Source organism: Cervus elaphus, chromosome 19 (genome assembly GCF_910594005.1).
Source record: "Cervus elaphus chromosome 19, mCerEla1.1, whole genome shotgun sequence".
NCBI classification, from domain to species: domain Eukaryota; kingdom Metazoa; phylum Chordata; class Mammalia; order Artiodactyla; family Cervidae; genus Cervus; species Cervus elaphus.
The window spans coordinates 90859213-90872164 of NC_057833.1; the positions used below are offsets into that span (position 1 = coordinate 90859213).

Consider the following 12952-nt stretch of genomic DNA (forward strand, 5'->3'; position numbering starts at 1 on the left):
TCTTGAGAGTCCCTTGGACTCCAAGGAGATCCAAGCAGTCCATCCTAAAGGAAATCAATCTGAATATTCATTGGAAGGACTGATGTTGAAGCTGAAACTCCTATACTTTGGCCACCTGATGCAAAGAGCTGACTCATTTGAAAAGACCCTGATGCTGGGAAAGACTGAAGGCGAGAGGAAAAGGGGACGACAGAGGATGAGATGGTTGGCATCACTGAAACGATGGACATGAATTTGAATAAGCTCCGGGAGTTCGTGATGGACAGGGAGGCCTGGCGTGCCACGATTCATGGGGTCGCAAAGAGTCGGACACGACTGAGCGACTGAACTGAAGGACAAACTGAATAGTTTCTTGTAAATGGAACACAGAAATCCCATTAGGAGAGAGAACTCTTCTTTTCATTCCAAATTATCATAACTTACCACAAATGTAAAATCTTTTCCTTGGGTGTCAGTGGTTGAGAAATCTAGTCGACCTGGATCTATTGCCCCCAATTCCCCTAAACATTCCCCACAGAGCAACCGAGCTTGAGAGTTTGCATCTTGGCAACCTTTCAAGAGCACTGTCACCAACTGTGAGATAACAGGTTCCACTGTTTCACTATCTGTTGCGTATTTGATCAGTTTTTCCTAAAATAAAAGTAGAAAGAAAGTTTATATGTATCTTCTACAAACTAGTATACTTTCCTAACTAGAAAGCTTAAAAACATTAAGGAATATCTGATAAATATTGACAAAATTAAACTCTTGTTCTGCAATCTTTTCACTGAGTTTTTGCTGAGTTCACATACTATAATTCACAATATGTTCTGTAGGATTAGAATCATTAAGTGTGTTTAACAGTTTTAATTATTAATCTACTAAATAAATAGGTACTGAGTATTATTACATTAGTATACAGAAGTAAGACATGGTTTTATTCCAATGAGTTCACAACCTAAAGGGAAAACAGATATACAAACAAATAATTAAAATATCATACAATATGTGCATTAACAAATACGTGTACAAGGTAAAGAAGCAGTGAAAAAGATGAAAAAGAGCCCAGAGTAATTTTTCAAGCATAATAGGTATTTCAGTAAATAATTCAAGAAGGAAGAGTTATTAGTTCAAATAAGAAAACTGAAGAGTACAAAAAGCAAGTACAGGAGAAAAAGATACAGGAAAAGAATTTGATGGGGATGATTTTTTTTTAAGAGACACAGGAAAAAGAGGTAGGTTTTATGAAAAAAATACGTTGGTTCAAGTAATCTTTCTTCATCCACCTCCTGAGGATGCTGTAATAAAAAACTTAGGGATAAGAAGTGACTACTCTCAAGCCAGGTGAGATTTAGATATTGTATCTTTTTAACCATTTTAGAACTACTTCATTTACATAATTTTCCTGCTAGCAAAAGTAATGCACATACAAGCATTTCAAACTCCATATTAAAACTGTGATTCAAATTACAGTAATATATTTAGAAAGAAAAATAAAAAGACAACTTTATCTCACCTAGAATCTTTAATAGTAGCTCACTTAAATTAACATTATAGGTTAATTCAGGCATAAATACTTAAAAGAGATGAACCAGCAACCAATAAACAGCAAAACTAATACAATTATAGGCATTTATTACCTTGCTAAAACTAGATAGTAAGGAAAAGAACATTTTAGTTGTAAAAGATAAATGTAGTTCATACTAAACATATAAATGAGACACTAAAAGAAAGATAATTTTAAAATATACTTATTTAATAAGTTCTTAAGAATGTTTTACTTCACTTCTAGGTTACATAAACTGGGTTTGTATTTTCAACAAAAATTATCCAATTCCAAAAGAATTATGTGTTCAATACATCTATTTAGAAAGTGTTTTTAATGTATGAATCCAATTTTATCATTTTCCAAATGCCTAACCAGTTGTCAAAAAATCCATGTTGCTCTAATTATTTGAAATGTTACTTTTATATCATAAATGTCCATATATGCTTGGGTCTATTTTCAGACTTTCTGTTTCTTCCCACTGGTCTGTTTATTCATGTATCAGTATCACACTTTTATATTTTTCCTAGCTATTTTTACACGTCTGTTCTTCCATCTGAACATTAGTATGAAGTTTTCTAGTTTAAAAAAAACCAACTTAGCATCTTTGGGATGGCATTAAATTTATATATTATACTAGGAAGAACTAAAATCTTCATAATATTGAGCCAACTTAATAAATAAGGGGTATTTCTGTTTAAATCAATTATATTTTTGCGTCTATCAGGAGTGTTTCAAAGTTTTCCTTACTGGTTTATACATTTTTTGTTACGCTTATTTGTAAGTATATTATCTCTTTCTGTTACTACTACAAATTGGGTTTTCCAACAAGTCTTCTACCTGGTTACTGCTAGTTATATGAAGATTATAATTTTTATATTCTCTTTACTGAATTTGTTTGTTGTCTGAGTTAGTTTATTGATATTTTCTATAGTTTTCCAAGTATATTACATGGCATCTGTAAATAGGGCTAGTTTCATGTCTTTTCGAAATCTCATGCCTCTGATGGTTTTCTCTAAGTTCATTGGCCAATACTTCCAACTGAATATTAAATTGCAGTGGAGATAATGAGCAAGTTTGTTTTTAGTGGGAAGGTGTCTTATTTCCCCATCAAGCATGCATGTGTGTATGCACACGTGTGTATGTTGTACACATATACACATATATGTATATGTATACATTTATGATATATCAAAGTACTATCCATCGATTCCTATTTTCTTGAGTGCTTTTATCTGAAATGGATGTTATAGTTTGTCAAACGCTATTTCAGCATTTATGAAAATAACAGCATTATATTTTCTGTTTAATTCTATTATTAGTTCCCTCATCATTTTCCCTCAATCTCTGAGCCCCAGGCAACCATTAGTCTATCTTCTCTAGTTTAGTTCCTCAGAAGTATATATATTCATGATGTATCTTCTTTGTAAGTTCTGTATCTTCTCTTGTATCTTTGTGAATTACAGTGTTTAGCATTATAAAGTGCCCCCTCTTTGTCACATTTGATACTTTTTGGTTTCTATTCTACTTTGCCTAGTGGCACAATCAGAATTCCTACTTTCTTATTTCAATTTATCTGTCATAAATTTGCTCCTTCCTTTACTTTTAGCCTTTCTAAATAATTTATTTTATATGTGTGTATTACAGAGTTGTTTTCTGCTTTGTAAAACAATTTGTAATTTTTTTTCTTTCTTTTCACATTTATTAATATGATTGATATGTTGGGCCTCAATTCTATCAGCTTTTTAAAATTATAATACTATGTATATTATAATCAGTTCCTAAGATTTAATTTCTTTTGGCACAAAAGAAAACTTATACTTTTGGTCTAGAGATATCCTTTATATAAATAGGCTTCCCTGGTGGCTCAGATGGTAAAGAACCAGCCTGCAATACAGAAGACCCAGGTTTAATCCCTGGGTCAGGAAGATCCCTTGGAGAAGGCAATGGCAATCCACTCCAGTATTCTTGCCTGGAGAATCCCATGACTTTTAAAATTATAATACTGTATGTATTATAACTAGCTTCTAAAATTTAATTTCTTTTGGTAAAGAAGAAAATTTATACTTTTGTTCTAGAGGTATCCTTTATATAGAGGTATCCTTTACATAAATAAAAAAGTATCTTTATTTAATCTTCTTTAACCAGTTTTAAATAGTATATTTTGACTCACAGTTATTGCCTACACAATAGGGACTAAGCTCATTTTACTTATATCTTAGTCTCTTCTTCTCTCATTTAAAAAAAATGTATACTTTTTATCTTATTAAAATCTATAGCACTTACGTAGAATTCTCCTGAAGTTGTCCCCACTGTTGTTAAATATATAACTAATAACCATCAGTTCTTTTGCCAAAGTCTCTCCAGTCATCTCTTCATTGAAGGAAGCCATTCTCTAGCCTATCTCTTAGGAAGGGCTTGCTTGTGAAACTTGTATTTCTTCAGTTCTTATATGTTAAAACCATGTTTATTATTCATGATACTCTAAGGACAGCTTGCTTTATTCTTTATGTCCTTTACATTTTTGAAAATGCTGCTATCCTCTAGGTCTATTCTGTATATTACTGTTGAGAATAATGATACTAACTTACTTTTCTTGCCCTTTTAAGTGATTTTTTAAGAATATTCTCTTTTACCTGTAGGTCCTGAAGATTTCTTATTATTAAATTCTAAGATATGTCTCAGAGTTGACTATGCTGAGGTCAATTTTTACAGGTACACAATGGGTCCTTTCAATATACAGACTTAGGTCTTTTATTTACAGAAAAATTACTTGGATTATAGCTTTAAATATTAGAACTATTGTTTTATTTTTCTTCTTTACAAACTCCATTTGTATGTGAGATCTTTGCCGAATTTCCATTTCATCTGCTTCTCTGATCCTCTGTACTCCTTTCTCTAACCTCATTTTTGTTCTCTGGATTATTCTCCTGCCTTTCTTCAATGCTCCTTCTTAAAGTTTTAGTCACATATACTCCTCCTGTATGCTCCTCATAATTTAACCTTCATTTCTTCAATTTCTTTCTTCAGTTCAGTCACCTCTTGTTTCATATCTTGGTTTTTTGCCCATTTTTCTTTTTAAATTCTTCATTCAATTCCTCTTTTTTGGGGGGTTGGGCATGCCAGATAGCTTGTGATATATTAGATGATGTTACCTGCTTGCCACAGTTGGAAAAGAAATCATTTTTCTTGTTTGTCCTAGATGTTTTGGGTCAGTGTGCTGATTATATTTTCTACTGATAATGCAGAACTACAGTTAGGAGACCGTGATATCTACATTCAAAGAGATTCAAGGCTCCTCCATGTGGTAGCATCATGTCCACACTGGCTGCTTCCCACCTTGGGTATATACAAGCTCACTGACCCAGAAGAATGTACTTGCTACCATCATGTATATCTTTTATCCTAAGAAAATGCTTCTTTCTATCATGAAAACAAATACAACCCAGCTTGCAATCCACTAACTCCTGAGGGTCTTAGGCCTCACATCTTATCATATGAGTTCTTGATATGCAAAAATGAAAACTTCATTGAAAATTTTTTTCCATTTCATAGATTTACAGGGATATTTTAAATACCAAGTCTCACTCTCACTAAGGTTAGGGATAATCTATATTATGCTGACAAGCAAAAGAATAAAGTTCACTGGCCTCATAAAAACTTAAAATTTAGCTTTATTAAAACTAACAGAATTAATTCCATCAAAATCGGCAAAATTATTGAAATTTTACATGGAAGATATCTACAGGAAATACATGAGAAGACTCATATAAACTGCATACATCCTTCCTTAGGAAGATGTAGTAACCTAAAATATAACTGCCAAATCATGATCCTTCCAAAAAAACAAGAAAAAAAATATGCAAACCTCTTCAGCCTTAAAGGGCATCTCATGAATTTACTGATTCTAGGTCAGATCTGATAATCTTGGTAAAATAAAAATCACTTTTTTCATCGAACCTACTGAATCTCAAGCAAATATGCCTATCGTCTTTTCTTGAAATCCACCCTTTCTTTCCTGTAGCTCTTTAATTATACCTTAGGCTTCCCTGGTAGCTTAACCTGTAAAGAATCTGCCTGCAATGCAGGAGACTCGGGTTTGATCCCAGGGTAGGGAAGATTCCCTAGAGAAGGAATGGGTACCCACTCCAGAATTCTTGCCTGGAGAATCCCAAGGACAGGGAAGCCTGGTGGGCTACAGTCCATGGGATCGCAAACAGTTGGATGCAATTGAGCGACTGACACTTTCACTTTTCATACCTGATTTTTATACAGTGTTTCCTTCAAGCTCGTAAGAGCATGAATACGGACGTCTACATTTTCATGCTGAATTGCTTTCATGGATAGCTGAAGAGTTGTCTGAAGATCAGTACTCTCAGAGGTCTCCTATAAAAAGAGCACAGAGAGATACACCTTATCAGTTAACCACATCAGGAACCATTTCAGAAGGTCTGGATTTCCTACACCATTACCATTAAAGTAGTTAAACGGTACCCCAATTGAATGCAGTTTTAAAGAGTAATTTCTATCTCTTCTTTTGTATAGCATATCAATTTTCAGTAATTCTCAGGGAAAGGGATTTTCTTCCAAAATTTTTAGAGAAAAATTTTATATCAACTAAATAAGAATTTACTTATCCAAAATAAATCCTTCTTGGTAAGAAATTCAAGTTTCCCTTAATTTAAAAAGGGCTACATAAAAGCCTTGAACAAGGTCTACAGATTATGCAAACAACTCACTCCTTATTTTGACTACTTACTGTCTTATGACTGATGATTTACCCAGTAAAAAAGCATATAAAGTATTCAGAATCAATCTTGGGATCTGTAATAAATACATTTTCTACTCTGACCCATGCTCAGGTGTCCCACTTTCTGCCCTAAAATAAAATCACCAACAATCGTTTTTAAATTTCAGAGAGTTCACTAAACTTCCAGATGTTGGAATGACAGATGATTCTCCGTCTAAAGCTCAGAATTAGTCAGACCTGACATATCTATACCACGGTTTATAGCACAAAGTAATTGGCATCGTCCCACAGCATTTTTTTTCCTTTACTCAGAGTATGCAGCTATGGTCACTTCTTTTAGGGACTGTAAGTAAGAACATATTGATCTGGGTATGGATGGCACAAAAACTGTATCCTTTGCTCTCTGTTCTATCTAATTCTATATTACATCTTTGATCCAGATGCTAAAACTTCCTTCTAAAAATCAGACTCAAGATAGGATTATACAGTAATCAGAAATTAGGCATCAGAATATGACTATAATATCCCCAGACATCATTCTAAAGAATCTCTATTCAGTGTTTTAGCACTTGGAAATAATCTTGTGTGAATGATCTCCTTAACCATACATAAAAAATTGAATACCTTTCTATATTCCTGTAGAACCGCTTTTATCTTTTTTAATTCTTGATGATCAGGTAAAAAATATATTTCATGAAGAAAATCTTGCACAGCATCCCTAACAGTCAGTTGAAAGAAAAAGAATTATTTACCAAATATGAACACTAAAAAACACCACAAAGCAGAGGTTGAAACTAAAGCCAACTTAATTCACATTTAAAAGTGCTAGCTGATTGTTGACAAGTCGAGGATGCTCAGCCAATACTGGCAAATAATCAAATCTGAGAAAATCACCCTGTAGCAGTCTGCTACATTAGTGGCTCTGAAAAATCTCTATGTCTTGATATACACTCCCATGTAGAGTCACTTCAGCTTCAATTTGGGCTAGGTGTGTGATTTGTTTTAAAAATTAGAATGTGGAAGAGATGCTGAACTGACTTTGGGTCTAAGTGTTAAAAAGGTCTGGCAGCTTCTGGTTTTGTTCTCATGAGAGTCCTGAGTCACCATGTGAGAAGTCTGGTCACCATCAGGGACAGGCTACATGGAGACAGGGAGAAGCTCTGAGACTAAATGGAAAGAGGGAGAAGTCCAGTCAGGTCTACCTGCTGGCTGATTGCAATGACCACTGGTAAGAACAGCCAAGGAACTGACCAGCTGAACCCCAGTCCAGACTGCAAAATTATGAGTACTAGGTTTTGAAGTGGTTTATAATGCAGCAATAGAAACTCAACCCCAAAATATAAATTCTCACAAAGATATATTAGAGAAAAATACATAAGTAATTCTTACTGGAGGTTACAATTTTTAACATGCTTCAAACATAAAGCTCTAATATTTCTAGGTCCAAATAAAAGGGTTTCTAAATTCTATCTTTACTAACTCATGCAACAAACACGTATTAAGTAACTTCTATGTGCTACTATTTCCTAGAAACTGGGGATGTAACAACCAAGAAAATTGCAATAATTCCTTCACTCAGAAGCTTAAAGTCTTCTCACTAGTAGAGTGAAAGAGAATTGTTTCATTATATGAAAAGGCACAGAAATGATTCCTCTATAATAAACAGCAAAGATAAACTATTTGCATAATAATCCAAAAGGTATTTGAAAAGTGATCTAGATCAGTGATAATGTTGTTCTACTATGTTCAGAATACCAAAAATAAAAGTATTTTAATTGGAAAAAACTCCATTAACTTTTTATTCTTTATTTACTCCTTGATTGGATAGTTTCTGAAAATGACTAATGGAAGTGCAATAGCATATGGATAAGTAAGTAAATAGTACTTAAATTCTAATTTTTCAGAAGCAAAGGAACCCTGATATACAACAGTATGTGCTTAAATTCTAATTTTTCAGAAGCAAAGGAACCCTGATATACAACAGTATGTGCAAAAATGAAAAACAAAAATAAAAACAGGTGTACAGAAAGACATTCCAAACTAAAAAGCATCCTAAGTGAAAAATAAAAATGGAAAGGAGTAATGCAATATTCTTGCATTAGCAATGTGGATTGACTACAGCCTGGTATCTGCTTTGAAAAATCTTGGCAAAGAATTTTAAGAAATAAGATGTGGCCAGATTTTAGAAAGCTTTAAATATCCAGATAAACAATTTGGAATTCAGAAATGGAGAATCACAGAATGTCTCTCCATGATGGAATGATAAAGAGATGTTTTAAAACATGAACAATACAAAGAAACATAATAAAAACTTAAACGAAGGGAGGCTGGTTAAAGGGTTATTGCAATGAATAAGGGTTTGAAATAAGGCAAGCTGTAGAAACTATGTGATTAGCCCTCCTAACCTTTTTCACGCATTCAACTGTCTGCCTTTTAACTGTGAGAAGAAAGGTAAATTTAGCTTCACCTCTTTCAAAACTGATGAAAAATAATTTTGAGCTATTATTGACCTACTAACTATTAAGCTTAAAATATAATTACAATAAAAGCCATGTCACAACTGAAAGCCATGTCATATCAGTTTGATATGTATTGACTTTAAGCATGTCAATTACTTCTATTTATTAATGGACTCTAAATTAAAAAGAATGTGAACAGTTTACCACAGTAATCCTAATACCTTGATACAAAAATGCAGTAATAAAAAGCTGCTATCTCTATTTCAGTTACAATACCTGTTTTCAATTATGAGGTAGTGAAATATAGCTGCAGTTTCTTTAGGCTGGATGTGTATGAGTGGTAACAAAGCTACTATTACATGACTGAGAAGGGAGCCTAGATAAGCGTGATCCAGGCAACGAACAAAGCAGTCCCAAGCTCTATGTGGAAAAAAAAAAAGTTAAAAGTCACATCAGTTAATTATTAGCTGAACAAACAATGGTAAATACAAAGAATAAGACTATAAGGCAGCTGTAAAGTAAGAAAGATCAGTCAGTATACTGAAATCAAGTGACCTCTATAACACACTAAGTAAAAAAAAGCAAGAAGAAAAACAAAGCTTATAATATGCTACCTTTTGGGGCAGGATTAATATTTTTAAAAAAAAGCATCTGTGAGTGTGTATGCATTTGCTTATACTTTTAGAAAAGGGGGGACTACACAAAATAAAATTAGACACATCTATTTTTGAGCAATTTAGGAACGACGGCTAGATTCTCTGAGTGTAACTTATTACACAAATCTGAATTTAGGACAAAGTAAATGTGTTATATGATTTTTAAATTAAATAAAATAGAAGGAAAAATCAACCTCTAAAAATATTAAGCAAACTGAAACAACTGAACATCACAATACCAAGTAGATGGCACAGGCACACAGGAAAGAATTATTTTACATGACTTTAAAACATGACTTTATTCTTTCTTAAAAAAATTATCTTTCATATTCTTTTCCATTATAATTTATCACAGAATTCTGAATATAGTAAAACATTATTCTGACTGTACATCTCCAGTAAAATTTAGTCAAGAACAAAAAGAAACTTTAAGAAGCTTAAACTGCATTCAGGAGTTTTATTGTTAGCAGTAATACTGAAATTAAACTAAATTAGCAATCAGCCAAATCCTACATGCCAAAATCTCAATGGCCAAAAAGAAATGTTGAGAGGGTATTTAAGGGATTAATCTATTTACGGGACTTACTTAGGGGGCCATACAATCAAATGTGTGACATTTTATTTGGATTTTAATTCAAACAAGTCAACATCTTCGGGGAAAACATCTCTGAGACAACTGGAGAAATCTGAATTTTAGACGGTATTAAGGAAATCCTTATTAATTCTGCTAAGTATAATAATTTATGATGGTTACATATTTTTAAGATGCCCTTATCCATTAGATACCTCTAAGGTTTTAGAAATAAAATGATATGATATTGGGTTTTCTTTAAAACATTCTAAGTAACAATAAGTAGAAGTAGAAGGGTTAAATAAAATAAGATTAACAAAGTTGCTAACTACCGAGGTTGGGAAGTGAGTATGCAGCAATTCATTACACTATTCTATTTCTCAGGATATTAAAAGATTTCACAGCAAAATGTTTTAAAAGAAGTAAACACATTCCCTTTTCAGTGCAAATACCTCTCTATATTACATCTGGTTTGAACCCAATTTCCCTCAAAGGGATAAGAATTCAAGTTAGTGTTACTGGGAGATGCAAAATATCTAATGAACTCAGGTCGCCATTTACCTGCAACACAATTCAGGAAAATCATCCTTGAATCGAAGGCCAGTTCTCAGCGTGGTCATCATCTTCACCCTCACAGAACTGACATGTTTGGGTCCCATCAATTTCATTAAAGACATTAAACTGTTCAAGGCCTGAAAAGTAAGTAGGGCTTCAAAATAAAGCCACAAACACACTGGCAGGAGCGGATGAGCCCTAAGGACAAGTGCTTTCCATCTTAATCTCAGTGTATATCTATTCTCTGACAACACAAAGCCTAATGGTAGTAGTTTATTTTGTTCAAGTGCTTATGTAAGAATTATAATTTGAAAAATACAAGTTGGGTTCCTTGCTTTTTTTTTTCCTGCTTTTGAAAGTGATTTGTTATTTTGGTCCTTGTGGTCCTCTTAAGCAGTAACTTTCATTCATTAAAACCATAATACCTATTTTTTCCTCCATATCCATCTTAAGCAGCTATGCAACACACGCATTTATGTCCTAACAGTACTAAATTCAAATGCTCTAATTTAGTAAAACAGGTAACTAATGACATACTCAGAAAATAGTACACACATTTTATTGTGTGGAACACAGAATCAGACTTGTATGAATAGCTTCAGATTCTAACAAATGGGTAAAGAAACTCTCCGGTCAACCTTAACTATGTGGAAAAACACGAAAGCTCTTTATGTTTTAAACAAACAAACTCTAGTTTTCTTAGACTTGAGGTTATCCTTTCACTTGGGATAACAATAAGAAAGATTTTACATAGACAGAAGTAATTTCGGGGATTAAATTCACCAGTTGACACCAAATGAACAAGTATTTGTTGCTGAAATTTTTATAGATTAATATTGTACCCCGTCTTTCCGAGCTCTTTAAGGTCATTAAGAATGTGGAGTATAGATTGGAAAAAAAACATCTATTCATGGGCTTTTATTATAATTTTACTGACTGCAGAGTGGGAAGCAATAAAAACGAAAATTTAATAGTATCTAAAATACTATCCCAAACTACAGACAAAAATTTCCATTTGTGATAGCAATCATAATGAAACTACACTGAATGCGTTTAAATATATACAGATAAATACAGAAGTTACTTTACTTTCTATAGCCCAACACTTTTGGTATTCAAAAAACACCATGAGACATGACTCACGTGAGACCAATTTGGGTTAATGAATTTAATAATGCAACTTTTGTTTGCGCTGTCAGGGAATGCTGGTCTCTTTTCTTCCCATCGACCTAGATATTGTGATGATGTAAGCCTGAAGCTGCTGGAGCCATCACCTGGCACTTAAGTCAGAGCTAATCCAAGGAAATTTGAGTTAAGTGATTAATTCTGAGAATAAAATACTGAAAATCAAGTTATGCCAGAGGCTATGTATTATCTTTATACTTTTAGTTACATAGGCAACAAATTCCTTCAAGTCACTTTGGGTGAGTTTTCTGTCCCTTATAAACAAAACAACAGTAAATGATAACATTTTCTTTTCAGATTCCTCAAAAGCATATGTGAGTTGTTCAGGAATACAGAATATCATGTTTGACAATTTTTTTTCTTTCACTGTTTGCAGCTAAAAGCAGATATCTCCTACATATTCTATATGAATTCTGTTCTGGCCCTTTGTAACCAACTACCATCACCTACCATTTTCTTATCTTCAATACCAACACTGGAGCTTAGTAACTGCATATTGAAAAAAGCCAAAATGCCCAACAACTTGGGTTGCAAATAATCAGCCTAAGGGGAAAAAAACCAACACATAAAAAAGGTATTACATAGTTTCATACAGACCAAATTTCATAAGTCAACCATTTATTTAATATCATTTGTTTTATCTAACTACATTAGAATATTGGAAATAACCAGTGGCAGAATTACATTTCTCCCAAAGCATATATTTTCACATGTAATACTTTAAAAATAAAACTGATTCACAATTATCATGATAATATATGAGATAATATATGATTAAATAGTTCTGTACCGAGAGAAAATCATAAGCTTTTGAACTAGAGTTGAGCTATGGTAGAATCCTCAGGATCTGACTCATGTCAGGATCCAGGGTGGTGAGGATATTTATCTTAAGGGGAAGAATAGAAAAAGACAAGTGAACGTCCTTATTTAGAGCATTTAGAGCTAAGGTGGGAAAAACAAGTTACTTGAACAAGGAACAGGTCCTCTGCCAGAGGGGCTTTTCCCAGGTGCCACTAGTGGTAAAGAACCTGCCTGCCAATGCAGGAGACATAGAGATACAGGTTCGATCCCTGGGTCGGGAAGATCCCCTGGAGGAGGAAATGGCAACCCACTCCAGTACTCTTGCCTGCAGAATCCCTGTAGAGGAGCCTGGTAAACCACAGTCCAAAGTGTCACAAAGAGTCAGACACAACTGAAGCAACTTAGCACACAGGCACACGCACCCTGCCAGAATGACGGTCTGCCCTAGCA

General features: G+C 33.6%; 1 protein-coding gene across 2 annotated transcripts in view; it reads right to left on the reverse strand.

Moving 5' to 3' along the window:
- ATR (ATR serine/threonine kinase) overlaps positions 1-12952 on the reverse strand; it is a 118352-nt gene that overhangs the window by 64530 nt on the left and 40870 nt on the right. For both annotated transcript variants that reach the window (XM_043875090.1, XM_043875089.1), the window contains exons 17-22: positions 12152-12244; positions 10523-10653; positions 9011-9154; positions 6900-6993; positions 5786-5911; positions 424-630 (exon numbers count right to left, since the gene is read on the reverse strand). In XM_043875090.1, the coding sequence (XP_043731025.1) occupies positions 424-630; positions 5786-5911; positions 6900-6993; positions 9011-9154; positions 10523-10653; positions 12152-12244 (795 nt within the window). The remainder of the gene's footprint in view (positions 1-423; positions 631-5785; positions 5912-6899; positions 6994-9010; positions 9155-10522; positions 10654-12151; positions 12245-12952) is intronic.